We start from the raw sequence: 23,446 nt of genomic DNA on the forward strand, positions 1-23,446 counted from the left end.
GGTGATTAAGTTCAATGGTTTTGTCATGAAGAATTCCGACTGGAAGGAAGGTATGGCTTATGAAGTCAGGACTCCACTAACTGGAGGCACATGGGACAAGGTTCTTCCCTTTACGTTGTTTTCATAAACTTTATACAAAGAACATGTTCCTTCATTGGAAAAAGAAAGAAAACCATTTCAAAGAAAATATGCAAAAACATTTGTACAGCTTCTGAAATTGAACCAAAGCTTCCATTCTAGTCAAATGAAAATTAATAAGTATTATGAGCACCTATTCCATCTGGACTCAGCCCTACATACATGCTATGGAAGGGATACAAAAGTGTAAGATGACACAGAGATCGAAAGGGAAGCGACTTAGCAAAAGTTGCTACAGACACTAATTTCTAACACCATGCCTAGAGTAATGTGACCCCTTTACTTGACAGAGATATTGTTTGGGGAGTACTGTGTTATTTACCTTGCATTTTGTTTTAATTAAATGTCTTTGGCTCTGATTTCATGAACCATCTGGTACGCTCATGCAAAGAGACATTAGTGAGGGCTCAGAGCTGTGAATGTGAATAGACACTGACTCAAAACAGAACTGGAAAGCAGTCAGGGGGTCCCAGAGTGACATGGGAAATATAGATACATAAAAGATAATGTTTCACTCCTTTATTTAAAAATTATAGCAGTGTACATGAAAAGATGTTACATCTTCCCCTAAAAAATCACTGCTTTGAATTTTTTTAAGAGTAAGATACAGTTTCTGCCCTTAAGGAATTCATTTGATAATTTAAATATCTACACCAGAAACAATACAAGGACAATATAAGACAACTTATAACCATGTGGCTCAGGCAAGCAAAGCTGGCATCAACAGGCCCCCCTGGAAGAGATCCCTGTTAGCTGGAACGGCAGACAAAGCAGTCGGAGTCAAGGCGAGCTGGGCCCTGTGGGCCTTGAAGGACACAGAGGACAGAAAGAGGTCATTACCTTCTTAACTATTTTTACTACCAATCATCAGCATATTTAAATGGAAAGTGGAAAGAAGGCTAGATCTTGAATCAGAAGATTTGAAACTGAGCTGTCGTCCCTCACTCCCTCTATGACCCTGGATAAGTGACTTCATTCCTCATCTGCAAAGTAGGGAGTGCAGTCCGATGATGTCCACAGCCCCTCCGTGATCGTGATCAGAAGCACCACTGCCAAGCTGTCCGCAACTTTAAAAAATGCTTTGTATACAGCCTCTCGTTTGAGCCTTACGACATCCCTATGAGGTTGGTGTTGTTTTCACCCGTTTTAAAGATGAAGATACAGAACCTTATAGAGGTTGTCCATGGTCATTCAGCTGGTAAGTATAAGAGCTGAGACTGGCTCCAAGTCTAGTACATCTTGGACTATGTGTATATCATCACACTAGGTGATGGGTATATAATGTAGGTATGAGGTATGATCTGCATATCAAAGAAGATAAAATGAACAAGCTTCATTACATAAAGATAGCAAGTTTTTAAACAAACAAAATCAATGAAATTAAAACTAGAGGAAAAATATTTAACTGAAGAAAAAATCTGTGCAACATCTTTATGATAAAAGTCCTATATCCAACATATATAATGAACTGATTCAGATACATGTGTAAGAGCCATTCCCCAATAAATAAATGGCCAAAGACCATGAATAAGAAGTTTACAGAGGGAGAATCCAAGCTATCCATAGACATGAAAAAATTCTCTAAGTTACTCATATTTTTAAAAATGCACAATAATGCAACTCTGAGCTTCCACTTCACAACCATCCAATTGGAAAAGACGATGGAAAAGAAAGATGACAACTTCTAGAGAGTCTAAAGGAAAACGGACATCACAATGCATGATTGATGGAACAATCTGGATCATTATTCCCCCCCCAAAGCACTCAATTGTGCATAATCTCTGACCTAGTGACACCCAGACTAGATACATACCCTAAAGAGACTTTTTAAAATAGAGGAAAATACATCCATACATGCACACATTACATCCATACATGCAAAAATATTTATATTGTATTATTTTATTTATTATTATTTATGCTATATGTTATATATAAATTCTTTTTATTAAAGAATTGGTAACTAAGTGGGTGACCATCATTTGGGGAATGGCTGAACAAATTATGTTCACGATCTCCCTCCTGGCACAACGATGACAGACTGTGAGTGGAGACAAAGACTTTTTTTTTTTGGAATATGACCAATGCAGGAATTTTCTTTGACTACACGTTTGTAACAGGGGTTTTGTTTTCCTTTCTTTCTCAGTGGGAAGTGGAAGGGAAGGAAGGTAGGAGGGACAGAATGTAGATGGCAGAACAGGACAGGATTGCACACAAAACCACAAACGCCTATTGTGTAAAACTTGTGCTTTTCAAAAAAGAAAAAATAAATTTCTTGTTTGCTAAGTTCAGAACAAGAAAGTAAAAAATAAAATTTCATAGATATTTCAAATGTTTACTATGTGCCAAACTAAACACTGGGGATCCAGTATTGCTAGTGCTTGTATTCTAGTGGGGAAAGACAACAAAGAAAAGGGAATTAGGGAATGGGGGAGCAGCAATGCTGCAGGCAAGGAAGATTCTGGAGAGAGTAAAGGCATGACCGAGGCAAAGGAAAAGTGATGTGGGGGAGAGAGAGCTGGACTGGCTGTGTAGCCCTGGGGAAGTCCCTGAATCTCAGGGCCCCAGACAAGTTGCTCCAAGACTCAACTGTAGAGAAGTGATGCTCTACATCGGTAGAGAAGGGTTTCCTTATCAGGAATTCATTATGCCAACGAAATTATACAGCTGGTCCTCCCCCCGTCCCAAATCATGATTATGAACAGCAATTACAAACACTATTAAGAATGGCATTACTGTTACTGGTCATGGTAGTTTCGAATTTCTGATACTATTCCTGAAAAACAGTAACATGCTTCATCTTTTCCATGGCATGGGGCAGCTCCTCCCAAGGTCCTCAGCAGCACAGTCTGGCCACTCAGGAGTTACCTTCCAGCTCTTGTTCACAGCTCTGCTGACCTATGCTGACCCCAGCAGACCAGTACAAGTCAGGCCTTAGGGATAAATGCTCTTTCTTCTGCAAATGCCTGGTTGAGTAGCTCCTTGCAAATAGGCAGACAGCTTGTTGCCCCAAGGATTGACTTCTAAAGTAGTCCTGGGAGACCCCTAATCCCGGGGAGTGTGATTAACATATTTCTTTACTCCTCTCTTACCCCAAGGGACTTGGCTTGAATTTTTTTCCTGCCTGCTGGCAGGCAGCCAGACCTACCTTCCTTGCAATCTATCCTGAAGTCCAGGGGTGAAAGGGCACTCATTCCCTGGCCCAGCCATTCAAAAGGCTCCATGTTGTGCCTTAGGATACAGTACAGTCAGCCTTTCATAAATCTCCAGTTCAACTTAAATTCTATCAAACATCAAAGTAAGAGGATGCTCTTTAGTCCCCACAAAGTGAAATGAAATTATTAACTCAGGACTTGGACCGAGCAAATGGACACTTAGAGCACACCTGAGCCTATGGCAACTTAATGAAAGAGCCTGCAAATACTGTAGGGGTCCTGAGAAGACCCATCCTACAACTCTTCCATGTTTCTAAGATTAAAAGCTCCTACATTAGTTGATGACTACAAATAGTCATACTCTTAGAAAGTAACTGACCAAAAGTGATTTCATACTACATGCTATAAGAAATAATGAGCTTGATGATCTTAAAAAAACAAACAAACAAACAAAAAAACATGGAAAGACTTGCAAGAAATAATGGATAGTGAAAGGAGCAGAGCCAAGAGAATATTTTATATGGTAACAGTAATATTGTTTTAAGAATGACTGAGCAAATAAGTCATTTTGATTATTATAAGTACATAAATTAAAAGTACAGGACCTAAGAAGAAAGACGCTATCTGTAGCCAGTAAAAGAACAGTATAGAATAATTTTACATATATATAACTATTTGTGTCTAATGGAAGCCATCTCTAGGGTAGAGGTTTACATAACTTTATTATATATTTAAAAGAAATAGCAAGTTTTACCTAATAGATTCGCAGTTTCAAGTGTAATCATCTTTTTTGTTATACTGTGTTATAGAAATGCTTGTTTTATTCCACGAATTAAAAATAAAATAAATTTAAAAAAATAAAAAGACTTTATCAAAAACTTAGTGGGGCTCTTGGCTGTGTTTAACATAAATGAAAAGATTGTTGTCCACAATTCAAACAGTAATTCTGAATATGCAGAGCAGGAAGCTTCTGCCTGCAGTCACTTATTCATTCATTTAATAAATATTTCCTTTTTAAAAAATAACATTTTATTTTTGGCCAATTGCATGTAAAAACAATTTTAAACATTCCTTTTCTTAAATTTTGAGTTCCAAATTCTCTTCCTCTTTCTCTCACCTCCCCAATCCCTGAGACAGAAAACAATTTTATATGTTACACATTTGCAATCACACAAAACATATTTCCATATTCGTCACGTAGGAAGAAGGAAAAAAACACCACAGACCAAAAAAAAAATCCCATCACAATCACATACCACGTCTTTTGAGCCATTCCCCAACTGACGGGCATCCCCTCGATTTCCATTTCTTTGTTACCATAAAAAGAGCTGCTCTGAATGTTTTTGGATGTATAAGTCCTTTCCTCCATTTTTTTTTATCTCATTGGGAAACAGACATAGTAGTAGAATTTCTGGGCCAAAGGGCACGCATAGTTCCAAAGTGCTCTCCAGAATGGTTGGATTAGTACACAACTCCACCAAGAGTGTTTTAGTGTCCCAATTTCCCCACATTCCCTCCAACATTTATCATTTTCCTTTTCTGTCATGTTAGCCAACATGATGGGTATAAGCTGGTACCTCAGAATTTCAACAAACATTTCTTAATCATCTGCAGCGCTTGGCACACATGTTCATTTAATAAATGCTCCCTGATGGGAGCTGACCTGCAAAAGCCCTTGGTTGGCTCAGCCCTAGAGAAGGTTTACAAGGTACAAAGAGTGAGTGTACACAAGCAGAATCTACAGAAGATGATAACTAATTTGATATAATAAGTAAAGTAAAGGGCTATTAGTTCTGGAAACCTACTTTCATTGGGAATTTAAGCAGGGAAAATACATATACATTGAGGAGAGTATAAAAGTGTTCTAACTTTAAAAAAGAAATAAAACTCTAAGGGGATAGGGAGCAGGGAGAGGATAAAGAAGATTTTTAGAGGGGAGGGTGGGGGAAGAGGTTAAAAGGGGGACATAGAAGGGTGTTTAGATTGAGGGGAATGGGAGGATATGGGAGGAAGTTTTAGAGGGAAGAGGGACAGAATAGGTCAAAGGGGTGTAAAAAGAGTGTTTAGATTGAGGGGTATGGGATTATTGGAGTCACGGTAGGGTAAGCAATAGGAGGGCAAGGTAGCTGGTAGAAATAGAGGAGTTAGGAGAAATAGGAAAAAAGAGAGATGTACAAACATAAAAACAAGATTAGGAACAGAAGCTCTTAGGGAAAGTACAGGTTTATATATGTATGCATGTATCTATATATCAATACTTCTATATAAATTGATAATGTTTAATATAAAATTTTAGAATAATCTCTTTGTTCTCTCTGAAGCAAACTCAGAGAGTGCCTCTTCCTATGTCAGCAAAAGCCAGCCAAGGCCGACTCTACACTCCTTAAGGAGACCTTTAACCTAAGACACTATATCTTGAATAATGAGGCTTTCCTTTGTATCTTATTATCTATAGACATATACTATGCTATGGCATATTAATGGTAAAGAAAAATAGACATCTTAGGGCGTAATTTCTATTGAACTTTGTTTAGCCTTTTCCTATGTCAGTTATCTGTTTAGGGCAGGAAGCCTGCCACTTACTAGTGGTGGGATTTCCTTTCTCGTCACCGAGACATATGTTTACCCAGCTGGAATTGCAAGGCCTGACCAACATTACTTTGTTAATTGTCTTGTCTTACTAAATTTATGATTTGTTCAACTAGGAGAGTTCCTTTCTCACAGCAAAATGCATATAAGCCAGAAGATTTCTGCACTGGGTAGCCAGAACATTTTTGGCTCCATAATGCATTATGTTACCGTTGTCTTTAATAGGGAATTGATCAATTAATTAATTAAATCATAAAATGTATGCATTAGCTTGTTGCCTTTCTTTAACCAAGTTTTCAGGTCAACAAAATGTATGCATGCTCAATTGTAGCCTTGGGGCAGTGGGTAGGAGGGAGTGGCAAGCAGAACAGAGTAAAAAGTATATAGCAGAAAACAAAAGAAAATCTATACGGAAGCAGAGAAAAGAAGCACAGCTTTCAACTTCACACACAGTATTCAATATATAAGCTTTCTTGAAATGCTACGTTATTGCTATATATTTTGAATCCTCTCCTATGTTGTACTATGAACGTGACATTATTTTTTTCTTTTCTTATTTTATATTTAAGTTTATAATATTTCATTTTCTTTTCTATTTAATTTTTAGTATTTGTCTTAAATAAAAAGACTGTAAATTCCTGCCAAAAAAAAGATGGAGCCTCCCAAAAGAGCTGTACTTTGAGATATGAACTGGTGATCTTCAAAAGAATTGCAAACTCTCCACCCTCATATGAAAGAATGCCTCAAGTCACTATTAATAAGAAATATAACTTTGAGGTTCTATCTCCAACTCATCATATTAATAAATATGACAAAATAGAACTGCAATTGTTGGACAGGCTGGAGAAGATAGGACCTCTAATGCCCTCTTGATGGAATTATGAACTAGTCCAATGAGTCTGGAAAGTGATTCAGAATTATATTAGAAAAGGCAATAAGGGAAGCCTACACTCTGACCCAGAAATCCACAAAGAGGCCCTCCCTATGCTAAGCTTTGGGGACGCCAGAAGAAGCCAACACAGTTCTTCTCCTCCAGAAATCTGGGAGAGAAAACCCATCTGCCCATCAGTAGACACAAGATCAATACAGAGGACATGGAAGCTTGCCTTGGAGAGGAAGGCAGAAGCAGCTGGAGGAACCAAAAAAGGTAGCACTTGAGTGGATTCCTAAAGGATGCTGGGATTGGAAGAGGCCAAAGTGAGGAGGGAGAGCACAGAAGATAGCCGGTGCAAAGATGGATGGAAGATGGCAGAAGAAAGATGGCACACCATACATACGGTGAGAAGAAGCAAAGAGGTAAAAAACTTGACTGGAATTTGGAGTGCACAGAGGAGAGTAATGTACAAGAAAACGAGGAAGATGGCAAGGGGTCTGTCTGGTCATGAAGAGCTTTAAATGCCAAGCTGATCCTAAAAGTAACAGTGAGCTGATGGGGTAGAGGGGTGGAGAGGTGATCTGCTTGGGCCTAAACTTCAGGAAAGATCACTGTGACAGCTGGATGAAGATGGGGTTGGAGAAAGCAGACTAGAAGTAAGGAGACCAACCAAAAGGCCAGGACAATAGTCCAGGTGAGAGATGAGGAAGGGATGAACAAGAGTGTCAGCCACGTAAAGAAGAAGAAGGGATCATTTGGAAGAGATTTGTGGAGAAAGAAATGGCAAGATCTGGCAAGAGATCAGTTAATTGGGGTGACTGAGAATAAGGAGTTAAGGGTATATATCTCAAGTTGGGGGACCAGTCACAAAGTGAAAAGTCCCATATATAAAAAAATTTATGGCAATACATGTGGTAGCAAAGGGCTGGAAACAAAAGGTGCCTGTTACTCAGGGAGCAGCTGGACAAACTATTGTATACAAAAGGAACAGAATATTCTCATGCCATTGGAAACAATGAATATGAAGAATTCAGGGCGACCTGAAAAGACTCTTATGAAATGATGCAGAGTGAAATGAGCAGAACCAGGAAAACAACAGTAACAACGACTACAGAAATGTACGAGAAAACCTTACTGAAAAACATGAGAATTCTGATCAAGACACTGCCCACAGGGGCCAGGGAGAAGCGACGCTGCCCTCTCTGAGCAGAACGAAGCCCACATGTCCAACGTGCCCAGCCCATTGATCTGCTGTGCTTAGCTACACTCTGCTACAAGGGAGGCTTCTCTGGGGAGTGACAGTGATACTAAAAAAAAAGAACATCAATAAAACATTTCCATTAAAAAGTAGGGAAGAGTCAATGATTACAAACATCATAAACCAAATTAATGATGGTGCTAAAGATAGAAATAATGAAGTCAGAAATAGGAACAGACTGAGGGGAAAGATAATGAGATCAATCTAGGTCATTTGGAGGGGCAATGGGACAACTAATTGGCTAAATCCTATAGGCAGCTGGAGATGATGAGAGCTCAGAAACAGAGATACAGGTATAAAGGTAACAAAGAATCATGGGAATAAGTGAGATCACCAAAGCAGGAAGAGAAAAGGGCCAAATACAGATCTGAGGAACAGTCATTTTAAGGAGGAAAGAAGACGAGGAAGGTTCAGTTAAAAAGGGAGAACCAATATATAGTAGTGTCATTTAAGCAAAGGTAGTAAAGAGTATCATCAATGTCATCAATGGCCAAGGTGGCAGAGAGATCAAGGAGAATCTGGACTTTGTAATGATGGGGAGAGAGGGAGAAAGGGAGGGAGGAAGAGTGAGAGAGGTGGGGAGGAGGAAGGGGAAGGAAGACAGGGAGGACAGAAAAGGCTTAGCTGGGTGGTGGGGGCAGAAGCCAAGCTGCAAGGCTTTGAGCAAAGAGGAGGAAGAGAAAAAGTAGAAGCAGCAGGTGTGGGAAACTTTTTTGAGAGGTTAATCAGTGAATGAAAGTGGAAAGAGAGCTCATCAAAGTGTAGGGCAGGAGGGGTAAGTAAGAGAAGACTTTTTTAGAACTGGGGTGAACCGAGCATATTGGCAGACAACAGGAGGGGAGATTCTGAAGTTGTTCTTGAGGGAGGAATGACTAGTGGAGAAGGAGAAACCAGAGGAGGTGGTAGGAATGGAATCAAGGGCCTGGGGTGAGGAGAGTAGCCCTAGTAACGTACAGAAAGATGTCTTCTTCTGTGACTGAAGGAAAGGAGAAGAAAGTCAAAGAGGAGGCTGAGAAGTCTGAGGAATGAAGGAAGAAGGGTTGATGAGGCTCATGCTGGATGCCCCTACCTCTTCCATCCAGCAGGAAGCTAGGGCATGTGCTGTGAGTGTAAGCCCAACACAAACGGCAGACAACCTCCCAGGGCTTTCAGGATTAAAAAGTGCTCCAACACATTACCTCATTTGATCCCAACAACTCCGTGAAGTAGACACTTCCAGCATTATCATTTCAACTTTACAGATGAGGAAATTGAGGTTCAGGGAGGTAAAAGGACTATCTGTGGCCACCCTGCTAGTCACGTCAAATACTTCAGAAATCAAGTCTTTACTGTTTCCTAGTCCAGGATCCCATTCACTCTAGACCTCCAGATTTATAGGGAATGAAACTGGGAGTTGATAAAGCAGTAAAAAAGGCCCAAATGAGATTCTGTATCATAAATTTGTAGTAAGAGAAATCAGCTCAACTTCATGGTTTTTTACAAGAGATACTCAGCAGCCCTGGAACAGGGAAACAGGAATCAAATGAGGGGAGTTACAGAGGATTAACAGTTCAAGAAACTGGGAAAAGTTAGTTGGTGAGGTGGACAGAGCACTGACCCTAGAGCCAAGACCACCTGAATTCACATCTAGCCTCAGACACTTGACTTGTACTAGCTATGTGACCCTGGGCAAGTCACTGATTGCCTTGAAAAATAAAAACAAACAAAACCAGTTCTACGGGGGCAGGCAGGTGGCTAGAGGGCCAGGCCTGGAGTCAGGAAGATGAATCTTCCCAAGTTCAAATCTGGCCTTAGACACTTACTAGTTGCGTGATGCTATAGCTTTGCTTGCTTTATTTTCCTCATCGGTAAAATGAGCTGCAGAAGGAAATGGCAAACCTCTAAAGTATCTTTGCCAAGAAAATCCCAAATGGGAACTCAAACAACTGACGACAACCAAAAGCTCTCATTCCACTGCCAAGTTCTACTCAACTAGTCATACAAGAAAAAGGGAGTTTGGGGAAGAGGTGACAGAACTGGAGCTGTCTCCCAGGATCTAAAGCAGGAGTGGGGCCACATTAGAGGACCTAGAGGGTCACCTGTGGCCTCAAGCTACAGGTTCCCCACCCCTGGTCTATAGAACAATGGAAGTCTTAATCCATCAAATAATAGAAAAGGGAGAAATTTTCCTTTACCTGCTGGAAGGACTGAGATACAGCCTCAGAAAATTAAAGCAAATACTCAGGGACAACTTAAGCAATAGAAGGGGGCTCCAGATTGTGTTCCTGAAGACAGATGAGGAAAGGTGGCCTTGGAAAGTCAAGATTCAAATGCCTCTGATCGGTCTTTTTGGCAGAGCTGGTTGAGGGAGGACCAACTTGAAGTGAGACTCATCCTGCTGTCCGACAATTATACACACAGCACAAGGAGTTGAATGATTTCCTAAATGCTCTGTTCCTGGAGCAGAGACCACAGGAAAGTGTGACTCCTAAAATGACAGGGCAGTTTCTCAATCCAAGATAATGAGCTCCCCTTAAGGCCTATGGATCCCACATCTCCTAAAACATCCATTCTTGTTACCTGAGCATCCTTCTATCCCAACAACTTGAATGGTGTAGAGTTGCCATGACAATGCTAAGTGGCTGCTAGAGACCACAAGGTAGAGAACAGCAGGAGCCCTGAGCCTGGATTCCTCTCTCAGCTCCAGCCCTTGTGGGCAGAATGACAGGAGGGTGAGTAACATAAGCTTTCCGAGGCCCCCTCTCCTCATCTCTCAAATAGGGATCATGAGAGAACCTACCTTAGACTCAAATGAGTCTAAAGGGCTATAGAAAAGGAAGCTGTTTTTCTTCCTTAAAATATGAGCTGCTACTATACTAATCTAGGAATATAGCTAGTCATTTATTAAAGGTAGTTCTAATATGTTCTGCTTCTTTGTGTCTTGTCTCTTTTAGAAAATTAAATATATCTAAAGCCATTCTCTTCAGGCCCTTAATATACACTCTAAAAATAAATCTGCATTTAGAGAAAGGGACTTATTTGGCTAGAGCTAAGTATCTTCGCTATCTTCCCCCAAATTTCCCTCAATTACCTAAACAAAGAATTATTCAGACAGAAGCAATTTCAGCTAGGAAAAATTAAATCATGTCCACTTGAGAGGACAGGACAAACCACACACAGTTGGTCATTCCCTGGAATTCTTGCCAAATAACTTCACAAGAGCAGAAGCCAGAAGGAGCTGCTCTGGCCACAACTGCTAACCTTTGTCCCCTGTTCAAATGTTCTTATTCTGCTGAAGACCAGGAACTCCCACACACCCACTGAGTCAGCTTATCTGCCTTCTCAGGCCTGCAGAATGCCCACAGCCCTTGCAGATCTAAATTATTCATTGTAATCTAGTTCCATTAACTACACTCTGTTCTGATCGTCAACTAAGCTGAAACCAACAAAATGCTTCCTGCCACTCAGATACCCAAAAATGTCTACAGAACTGAGCCAACATTTGGCTTTATGAATGTTCATCCAGACACTTATTTGAGAGGGGGGAAGCTGAAATCTGTTCATATAGTGACGAACCCAGAAATATTTGGTGAAGGCATTTAATAAATGTCATGGTGATAATGAGATAATCAGTGAGCACTTTAAACTAGAAGCAGATAAGAACCTCTATCGTTACTTTGTCTAGGGATGAGGAGGAAGGAAAGGATCTGCAGGGAGAGACGGTGGACAAAGGAGGAGATAGGCTTTTATCACTGAAAACCCAGCTATAAAAAGACATGTCTATGTGTAAGAACCATCACCACATCCTTCTGCAGTTGCCACGTGGGAAGATGAAACTGCATTACCATGGTTACCACTGCCAAGGAAGAGAGTATTCCGATCAAGCGAGAGTCAAAGGTTCGTCCCAGTGAACTCAAATCCAGGTCTGATTTACTGGTGCCCAGAATAGTAACCAAAAGGGCCTAGAATAGGCCACCTCCAAGGGAGAGAATAACACTGCGTTTCACAATTCTTCACACAAAACCTAACACCTGAGATCAGAAACTGACAATAATGAGAGACAAAAGCACTTCCCCTTTTCCCCATCCCACAGCAGGCCCTTCCCACTGATCCCATGGACAGAGTAGCTGCTATGGCTCTCTGCCACAGACCAAGACACTAGGAACAGGAGACCCTAGAACTTACCTGTGAGGATGTTTTCCGACATCACGGTGACCTGAACTTCCACTGAGTGCTTCGAGGTGTAAGTGATCTCAGCACTGACGTGAGCCACTTCTCCAATGCACATGGGGGACAGGAAATCCGTGCGTTCCACCCTGGCCAAGGCGGCCACACAGGTCTCCTAGGGGTCACCAAAGACATCTGGTCAGGCCAATGCAGACTCCAGAAAGGAGAGCAACAGCTCAGCAGGCCTCCTCACCCAGCCTCCCTGCCCCAAGCTCCAAGCCCTCTAAGAGAGCACAGCACAGCGAAAGGGGAGTCATCTATGGAGGCAGACGCACACTAAAGCAGTAAAGGCTTCTCAGATAACAGGTGGGGCTTACTAACAACTTTGAGTCAACCTTTAGAGCCCGATGTAGCCTCCCAAAAAGCACACCCGTCATTATAGTCCAGGAGGATGCTGTTGTTTTTCAAGAATCAATGGCTCATTAAATTTCCTACATTTCTCACTATAGCCTTCTTTCCAGCCTCTTCCCAAGGAGCTATCACTTATTAAAAAAAAAAAAAACAGTTCAGCAAAACCAATATTGGCCAAGTCTAACCTTAAGGGTATTGTTTGGCACACTCAGTACCCACCTCTATAAAGCAAAGAGAGACGATGTCTTTTTACATCTCTTTTCAGCTAGGCGAGGTTATTTTCTCCTCAAAGCATACCATTTCATGTTTTGTGGTTCTTCACAATCGTGGTTACTCTGTTTACTATTTCATGGTGCTCCTGACTTCACTCTGCAACATCCCCTAAGTCTTCTTATGCTTCTCTGTATTTACCATCATCGTCAATTCTTGTTATTCAGTCATTTTAGTCGTGGCTGACTCTCTGTGACCCTATTTGGGGCTTTCTTGGCAAAGATACTACAATGATTTGCCATTTCCTTCTCCAGTTCATTTTTAAGAAAACTAAGGCAAACAGGGTGAAGTGACTTGCCCAGGGTCACACAGGTAGTAAGTGTCTGAGACCAGATTTGAACTCAAGGAGTTGAGTCTTCCTGACTCCAGGTCCAATACTCTATCCACTATGCCACTTAGCTGTTTAGCCATTCCTCAATCAATAGGCAGTGACTTTATTTCCTACTCTTGGTTCCCACAAAAAGTGCTGCTACAAATATTTTTTTATATATAGGGTGCCTTTTTTTCCATCATTGACCTCCCTGGGGTATACAAGTAGCAATAGGATCTCTGAGTCAAAGAATACAGGCATTCGACTCACTTCTATTGTATAATTCCACACTGCTTTCCAGAAAGGTCGGTTCAATTCACAGTCCCACCAGCAGTGAGTTAATGTTTCTGTCTTTCCACAACCCTCAAGAGGATGTTTTTTAAACTACTGAATTGAATACACTGAAGGGTCTACTCTGCGTAAGGTACGATGCTGAGTGTGAAGGTTGCAAAGATGAAAAACCACAACCTTGCCCTTAAGGAACTTAAAACCTAGCTCAGGCAACTGAAATATACCCAAACATGAATCAAACAAGATAAAGGGGGGAGAGGATCAAAATAAAGAGATCTAGGAAAGGGCAAAGAGAGAAAGAGGGCTCTTACACAAAGTAGGTAAGGTCAAGAACATTTCTTTCTCATATTCAAGCCTGCTCCAAGTTCATCTTCAAAGCCCTGATCATTGGTGAGGTCAAGCCATAAGACTCTGGATTGAAGACGTACAAGTAAAAATGACTGCTGTACTCCCAAACAAGGAAGGGGAGAAAACACACACATGTGTATGTATGTATGTATGCATGTATGTGGAACAGCTAGGTAGTGCAGTGGATAGAGCACTGACCCAGAGTCATGAAGACTTGAATTCAAATTTGGCCTCAGATACTTATTAGCTGTATAACCCTGGGAAAGTCACGTAATCTTGTTTGCCTCTTCCGTAAAATGAACTGGAGGAGGAAATGGCAAACTGCTCCAGGATCTTTGCCAAGAAAACCTCAAATGGGGTCATGAAGTGTCAGATACAACTGAAAAATGACTCCACCAACAACAAGCGTGTGTGTGAATCCTATGTGCCAGTCTTCTTATTCACTAAACCCCATGGGGAAAGTAGCTGTTATTTCTTTGCCACAGATCAAGATCTTAGGACAAAAGGGCCTAGAAGTAACCTGTAAGAATATTTTCAGGCAACATGGTGACACATAATCTTTACGGGTTTACTAAAACATCTGGGATGTGCCAGGCTCTTCCTAACTGCTGTGAAAGCTTCATGCTATGATGGAAGGGATGCTGAAATCTAATTCAGAAGGTTTAAATTCCAGGCTCACCTCACTCACTTTCTGGTCCTGGTTCCCCTATACTTGACACAGCCTCTCTATAGGTTCCCCTACACTTGGAAGCAGTGAAATTCTGTTGATTTCTTCCCATCTACCTCCCTCACAGGTCTGGGCTAAAGCACAAGTGAGAAGGCAGGTGAAAGTGCTTAATAAATAATAAGATGGTATAAAAATAGAAGAGCTCACGGCTTTATAGTTAAGATGGCTTTGACCTACACCTATAACAGTGCAGGCTTAATTGGCCAAGCACAAAGCTATTCATATTCTTAAATGGGGAAGCTCATTTTAACGAATACCATTGTAAGACACAACTCTACATAATGAAAATATTTCCACATCCAGGCAGACAACACTTGTCTGGTATGGAAACAATTTCCTTCTAAAGAAATTCTGTATACCAGATAGGCTCACACGTCTTTATCCGCTGAATTGTTGATTCAATAAAAATCTTTTCACACGAGTAACATGCTTATCTACCAGACTGCCATTAGGGTATATTGTCCTCCCATCTCTACTGGTATCAGGTTACATATTATTTAGAGCAGCTGACATGCTTTTAAAGTGTATTCTCAGTAGCTTTTTGGAATTTTAGAAACTAAGTTTCTTTCGTTTTATAAAGAATGCTTTTGATTCCTGGGCTAATAGGAACTACGGGACAGCTGAGATGATGGGCTTTATTTAACCTCACACATGCATCTCTTACCTCAGTTTTCCCACTTGTAAAATGGGGATGATAAGAGCATCAACTCACCAAGCTTGTTGTGAGGATTAAATGAGATAATATACAAAATGCTTTGCAAACGTAAAAGCACTAGATGCTAGCCATTATCTTCATGGCACACTGGATAGCTTGCCACTTTGCATAATCTGAGATTAAGAATGGGTGTCTGTGTGGCAATCATGTTTTTTCCTTTTTCAATGAATGAAAAAGCATTTATTAAGTGCATACTATGTACATGGTACTTTGCTAAGCACTGGGGGCACAAATGGAAAAATAAGACAGTCTGCTTTTAAGGAAGTCCCACTCCAATGAGAGGGCCAACGTATGGAAAGGTTTAGCTGCAAAGCACATAATAATGCAGATAACCATCCCTCATGTATGGCAATCATTTTCTTAGCCCCTCCCATACTCATCAAACCCAATACAAAGAAGTAGAATTAAACTGCGCCCCCCCCAAAAAGATGCCAAAAAAATCAGTCTTCTCAAAGGCATCAACTTTTATTAAGAATACATGAAAAAGAGTTTACAGTATAATTGATATATTGCTTGACTTCTCGGGGGGGGGGGGGAGAATCTGGCAAATAATTTTTTAAAAGAAAATAATGTTAAAACAAATAATATATTAAGATGTTTAAACAATATCTGACATATAACATCACGGCTCAAGTGTTTCAGTTACGTCTGTCTCTTCAGGGGTTTTCTCAGCAAAGATACTGGAGTGGTTTGTCCTTCCCTTCTCCAGTTCATTGGGCAGATGAGAAAACTGAGGCAAATGAGATGAAATGACTTGCCATCAGTCCCACGGCTAGTAACAGTCCGAAGGCAGATTTGAACTCACAGACATGAGTCTTCCTCATCCAGGCCTGGCACAATGAATTTAAAAAAAAGATAAAATGCCAAAATGGGATTTGGATTTGTGGATAAAGAGAACAGAAGGGTGAACTTCTGGCCAGGTCTAAAATTTATGGAGCAAGGCACATACAAATCTATTTGCCTAAATTCTTACAATCTAATCAAGAAGGCTTTCAACGGGAAAAGGAGGGAGAAAACTGCCTAGATATCGATACCGAGGCAAGCGAAGTAGTTTCAGCAAAGTGTGGGAATCAGTCCACCATCACTTAAGCACCTACTACCTACCTGGGAACTGCTTGTTTTGGTGTTTGGGCATTTCTCTGTCCTGTCCTACTCTTTGTGACCCCATCTGGAGTTTTTTTAGCAAAGATACTGGAGTAGTTTGCCATTTCTTTCTCCAACTCATTTTACAGACGAGGAAACTGAGACAAACATGGTGAAGTGACTTGCCCAAGATCACACAGTTACTGTCTGAAGCTAAATTTGAAGAGGCGTCTTCCTGACTCTATGCACTATTGGCGCCACTTATTCCCTATACCTGGGAATACACGTACACAATAGCAGCAGAGACACTCAAAAAGTATAAGAGATAAAATTCAAGAAAAGAGCCAGTAATAAGATCCTCTTAATTAATAATAATAATAATAAGCATATGTATTAAGAAAGGATTTTTTTGTTTTTTTTTTAGTGAGAGGTGGTGGTGGCTGGAGAGAGAGAAAATAAATACTTGTTAATTGGGGGAGAAGTAAAATTAAAATATTACATTAAAAAGAAAGATAATGGGGAAAAACCTACAGCATTAGAGGTCTGATCAATAGCTCTGGGTTAATAGGCTGGATAAACTAGAAATCCTGAGGCAAGGAGGGAAATGTGACTTCCTAGTCATAACTGAGAATTGGTGGAATGAGACCATGTGCTCTGGTCTCAGGAATACTGTCCTTGAAGGGCATTCAAAAGAACAGAAGAAGTAAAGGAGAGCACAGAACCATGGTCTGTTAAAGAAGATAGACTACTGAGAGAAAAGGGGAGAAAAAACAAATGAAGATCAATGGAGCAGACTCCAAAGGGATATTTTCAGCAATAAATCACACACAAACTACATGGACAGAGAGAGAAAGACATAAGGATTCCAGAAAACAGATCACAATGTGCCTCAGTACGTTAGTGACAGTAGCCTTCAATTACCCAGACATCTGCGGGAGCTCTCTGCCAAAGGAAGAGAAGCTAATGGTGTCTTGCTGTCTTGGTTTAATAAAAAATATTCTCCTTGGAAAAGTCTAGGATCCAAGAGGGAATTCTATTCTGGGTCTGATTCTTACCAAAAGATGTGTGAACAAGCAGGACTTTGGGGGAAAATTATCATTTCATCTTAAAATGTGTGAAAGAGAAGAAATCTAAGAATATTCTATCATATAACCTCAACTTAGGAAGAGCAAATTTCAAAGTACTTAGACAAAGGATAGCTAGATTCTTATTTGGCCTAAAATCCTGTGGGGGACGTCAACCCAGCAGGGAGGAGAAGCTCCAGGAATCAAATTCTGGACAAAAAGAAAAAATTCTAACAAAAACATTAATGATGATAATGACAGCTAGCTATCAGATACAGTACCAACTCTGTGCCAGGGGCTACACCAGGCACTTTACAACTATTATTTCACTTGATCCTCACAACAATCCTGGGAGGTAAGCTTACCCCATTTCACAGCTGAGGAAACTTGGCCAAACAGAAATGCAGTCTTGAGTGCACTGAGGCCCAACATCCAGAGCCAGAGATGATCCTATTTCTGTACTTTGGCAAGTTTAGACCACATGTAGAATATTACATTAAGTTCTATGCACCACATTTTATGAAAGACATTGATAAGCTGGAGAATGTCCAGAAAAGATAGCCATTGGGATAGAGATGGCTCGAGTTCCTGCCATGCAGGATTATTTGAAGTAATTGAGGATTTTAAGCCTTGAAAAGAAAAGATTTATAGGAAATGTAATGGTATCTTCAAGTATCTGAAGGACTGTCACGCAGAAAAGGCGCTAGACTTGTTCTCCTAAGTCCCACACAAGGGGAAGTGGCCATGAAGCTGATTTAAGCTGGATCTAAAGAAAACTTTCTATCCGTAACAGCTCTGCAGAAGAGCAATGGATGGCCTCAAAGAGTGGGCCCTGCTCCCTGGAGGTCTTCAGACAAAGACAGGATGACACTTGTCATGCATTTCTAGAAGGGGTTCTTGTGCAGGAATGATGAGTTGGACTAAAATGGCCATCAACGGCTCATCCTACTCAGACTGACTCTGGGACCAGTTTCTTCCACAGAGAGATAAGACCATAGCGCCACCTACTGGCAGTTGTCAGTGGAAACAGGGCACACCAAACCAGTCAAGTCAGTCAACATTTATTACGTGCCTGCTATGTGTCAGGCACAGGGCTAAGCACTGAGGACACAAAGAAAGACAAAAGACAGTTCCTTCCTTCAAGAGCTTGCAATCTACCGCAGGAGACAACATGCAAACAAATACATGCAAAGCAAGTAAGGAGGATAATGCGGATAAATAGGAAGTAATTAAGAAAGGGGAAGATGTTGGAATTGAGTCTGGAAAGGATTCCTGTAGAAGTTGGGATTTTAGTTGGGACTTAAAGGAAACCAGGGAGGTCAGGTAACAGAGTGGAGAAGGAAGAGTGTTCCAGGCATGGGAGATGACCAGATAAACTGCCTGGAGCCAAGAGAGAAGAGGGTCTTAGTCATGGAACAGCCAGGAAGCCAGTGTCACTGGATCTAAAGGTATGCATCAATAAGACCGGAAATGAAGAGGAGAACTAAGTGCTTTGAACACCAAACACAGGATTTTATTACTCCTGGAGGTGACAGGAAGTGACGGGAATTTATTGAGTAGAGGCCGATATGGTCAGATCTGTGCTTTAGGAAAATCACTTTAGTGACTGAATAGAGGAGGGACTGGAGTAGGGAGAGACTTGAGGCAGGCAGCTACCCACAGCTATTGCAATAGTCCAGGAATAAGGGGATGACAGCCTGTACCAGACTGGTGGCAGTGTCAGAGGAGAAAGGTGGAAGTACAGGTATGAGATATGAAAGAGAGTGAGGAGTCCAGAATGATCCATAGGCAGAGAACTTTGAGGTCTTGGAGGATGGTAGTGCCTTCAACAGTAATAGAGAAGTTTGGAAGGCAGGAAAGTTTGGGGTCGGTTTTGGACATCCAGTTCAAGATGTCCAACAGGCAGTAGTAGATTAGAAACTGGAGGTTAGGAGATAAGATTACAGCAGAAGAGTTAGATTTCAGAATCATCAGCAGAGGTGGTAACTGAATTCACAGGAGTTGACGAGATCTCCAACTGAAGTAGTATAGAGGGAGAAGAGAAGAGGACCCCCAACAGCATCCACACACACGTGTACATACACATACACATACACACACACACCTCACCCCCTTCAATAATATAAGCCTGAAACTAGAAAGAAATACAATGTCTCCCAGATGTAATATCTTTTTTAAAGACTGGCTTATTTAGATTTTGTGCATTTATAATTTTGTATGTTTATATGTTGTATGTATTTTTTTAATAAAGAAGGTCTGAAAGAATGGATACTCTTATGGAAAGAGTTAAACTGGATTCATAACTCATCACAGAGTGCAATCAATTCCTAATGCATTCAAAGGGTTGGATATGTCTAAAACACAAATAAGAAACTACAAGAAAATAGAAAAGTATTTTTAGCCCATCTAAGAAAGATTATCAGAGACAAAAGTGTATGGATTCAAATACATTATTTTAAAATTTGAAATGGAAAGAAGTAGAATTGGGAAAATAGGAAACAAACATAAATGGAAGATTTAGAGTTGGAAAGGAAATCAGAAAAAAGGGTTTCAAAGTTCATTATCTAAATAAAATATATGAAAACATAGAGTCAATACTAAGGCTCCACTCAATTTGAAGACGAAAGGGATTATTTACACACAGGGAAATAATAAATTATGTGCAACAATGTACAGTTTAACAATCAAAGAAAAATTTTAAAATTCAATAAACATACCCTAATATGCAAAAACACATTTATATACATATGCGTAGTCAACTACCTGGCACAGTGTTAAGTGAGCTGGATTTGAATTCAGGAAAACCTGAGTTCAAATCTGGCCCGGGACACTTTCTCGCTGTGAGACTCTGGGAAAGTCATTTACCTCTGTCTGCCTCAGTTGCCCCATCTGTAAAATGAAGATCATAACAGCACTACTTCTCAGGGTTGTTGTGATTTATTTGTAAAGTGTCTAGCACACAGCAGGTGCTTAATAAATACTTGTTATATAACTATCTGCTAACAACAGTTAGCTAAGAAATTAACTTTGAAAGACTTGAGAACTCTGATCAACCATCAAACATGCTTCCAGAGGACAGATGCAGAAGCATCATATCAACCTCTTAACAAAAAGGTGATAGACTAAAGATGCAAAACAGACTTTTTTTGGAAATGTCTAATTGAGAATTTGTTTTCCCTGATTATGTATATTTGTTATAAGAGTCTGGGTTGTCTTTTCTTCCAATGGGGAAGAGGGAAAATGAAGGAAAAGAAAGTAAGTCCATCTTAGTTGAAAAAATAAATAAAATAAATTTAAAGTTTTTTGAAAATGAAAGAGGTGCCGTCTATCTGCAGGATCCCTTCCAGATCCAAAAGCCAGCATTTGGAATAAGGAGATGGGTTAGTGCTCATTAATTTTTTTTACATCTAAGTTGCCTAACTTGGTTGGTTGTTGTCCTTCATTCTCGAAGAGGACCAAAATGACCGCCATTGTAAAGTGAAATTTCAATGTGTCCGACTGTGGCTGATCAGACCAATACGAGCTCCGAATGCTCTACCACAGGTTGGGCACAGATGGTCCGTGTGAATATTTGGGGTGAATATCCCAAATTTGCACATCCTGCGTTTACTTTGTGCTGTCTTAGTTTTGCTTTGCTCAAAGAGCACGGTACCTTTTCTTATGTGGGCACACCATGCTGAGTGGTCCTGGGTCAGTGTCTCCCATGTTGCACAGTCAAATCCAAAGTTCTTGAGAGAGACCTTGAGAGTGTCCTTGTATCGTTTCTTCTGGCCACCATGTGATCTCCTGCCCCATGCGAGTTCTCCATAAAATAGTCTTTTTGGCAAGCATACATTTGGCATTCAAACAACATGACCAGCCCAGCGGAGTTGCACTCTCTGAAGCACAGTTTGAATACTTGGCAGTTCAGCTTGAGCAAGGACTTCAGTGTCTGGTACCTTATCCTGCCAGGTGATCATTAGAATCTTCCTGAGACAGTTCAAATGGAAGCAATTCAGTTTCCTGGCATGGGGCTGGTAGGCTATCCATGTTTCACAAGTATATAACAATGAGGTCAGCACAACAGCTCTGTAGTCCTTCAATTTGGTAGTCAGTCTAATACCTCTTCTCTCCCAAACCTTTCTTTAGAGCCTCCCAAACACTGAGCTAGCTCTGGCAATGCGTGCATCAACCTCATTGTCAATGTGTACATCCCTGGAAAGTACACCACCAAGGTAAGTGAACTTATCCACATCATTCACAACTTTTCCATTTGTTGTAACCAATGGTTCCACGTACGGATGGTGTGGTGGTAGCTGATGGAACACCTGTGTATTTTTGGTGTTAATTGTTAGGCCAAAATGAGCACAGGCAGCAGAGAACTGATCCATACTTTGTTGCATCTCAGCTTCAGAGGTTGCATAGAGTGCACAATCATCTGCAAACAGAAAATCATGCACCAATACACCCTCCACTTTGGTCTTGATTTGTAACCTTTTCAAATTGAAGAACTTACCACCAGTACAGTAGTTGACCTTGATGCCATGTTCATCCTTATTGAAAGCATTTGTCAACATGGCTGAAAACATCATTCTAAAAAACATGGAAGCAAGCACACAGCCCTGTTTCACTCCATTGGTGACTGGGAAGGCACAAGAGCACTGTCCATTATCCAGAACCTGGGCAAACATGCTACCATGAAATTGACGTACAATATTGATGAACTTTTCTGGGCAACCAAATTTTGACATAATTTTCCATAAGCCCTCATGACTAACCATGTCAAAGGCCTTGGTCAGATCTACAAACATTATGTACAGACTTCTGTTCTGCTCCTGGCATTTCTCCTGGAGTTGTCAGGTAGCAAACACCACATCGACTGTTCCTCGGCCCTTTCTGAAGTCACACTGGCTCTCAGGTATATGACCACCTTCCAGGTGAAGGATCAGCCTATTAAGAAGGTCTCTTGCAAGAATTTTGCCAGCAATGACTAAGAGAGATTGTCACAGGACAATCTATTCCCTTTACCCTTACAGAGATGGACAATGGAGGCATCCTTGAACTCCTGGGGTATAACCTCTTCTTGCCATATAAGGTGGAAAATTTCAGTCAGCTTTTGTATGAGCAATGGTCCCCCTACCTTGTAAATCTCAGCTGGAATAGGATCAGCACCAGGTGCTATGCCACATGAAAGGAGCCTAATGGCCCTCAAAACATCTTCTTCAGCTGGAAGTTCAGCTAAGGAGGGACTGACTTCAACCTGAGGTAAAAGGTCAATGGCTTCAGCATTGATTGATGATGGTCTGTTGAGAACACTATAAGTGTTCAGCCCATCTCTCTTGGATCATGTCCTTATCACTACTCACTGTGGCAGTGATTAGTTGTGATGCACCATAGGTTTTTGGTCCATAAATAGCTTTCAGGGAATCATAAAAGCACTTTGGATTGTTACTATCAGCATAAAACTGAACTGCATCTGCCTTCTTACTGAGCCAGGAATCCTGCATCTCTCTAAGCTTTGCTTGTGCTTTACTTCTGATGGAATAAGGAATTGTTTAAGAGTTCTTTCCCCTAAGCTAAATTTCAGAGGAAGAAATCACATGGCTCTGAGACAACACTAACTCAAGGATGCAGAGAATGAGGTCACTAGAGCTCTGGCCAGTCATGGAAGTAGGATGAGACACTCGGACTGAGATGTTTAAAGCCCAAAGAAAGGCTCAGGAAAGATGTTTCTGGAGCAGACCCTGGTGGAGGGAAGGGCACTCTCCTCAAGCTGACCCCTCCTACAGGACATCCAAAGCAGAGGACATTCAGCTAACAAGCAGTGAGATTTGGGTGCTGTTGGAGGGAAGAAGGCCACTCGCCAACAGGTCACAAGCTGTGCTTGGGAAGTCCACTGCACAGCCTCCACAAGGCAGAGGACTAAATGCCCTAGGCACAGCACAATAGCTAGGTCACAGCTTTCAGGAGCTTAAACTCTCAATATGCCATCATGAAAAAGTTGAGTTAAAAGGTGCTTGTGAATAAATGCATGTGGTCTGTCAAAAACAGCCTCATTCCCTCCAATTTCCCCCATTCCTTGGGTACC

At 41.0% G+C, this 23,446-nt stretch overlaps 1 protein-coding gene across 3 annotated transcripts in view; it reads right to left on the reverse strand.

Moving 5' to 3' along the window:
• ACOT7 (acyl-CoA thioesterase 7) overlaps nt 1-23,446 on the reverse strand; it is a 169,592-nt gene that overhangs the window by 101,968 nt on the left and 44,178 nt on the right. For all 3 annotated transcript variants that reach the window (XM_072608715.1, XM_072608714.1, XM_072608716.1), the window contains exon 3: nt 12,179-12,335. In XM_072608715.1, the coding sequence (XP_072464816.1) occupies nt 12,179-12,335 (157 nt within the window). The remainder of the gene's footprint in view (nt 1-12,178; nt 12,336-23,446) is intronic.

The sequence above is a fragment of the Notamacropus eugenii genome, chromosome 5, assembly GCF_028372415.1.
Source record: "Notamacropus eugenii isolate mMacEug1 chromosome 5, mMacEug1.pri_v2, whole genome shotgun sequence".
NCBI lineage: Eukaryota > Metazoa > Chordata > Mammalia > Diprotodontia > Macropodidae > Notamacropus > Notamacropus eugenii.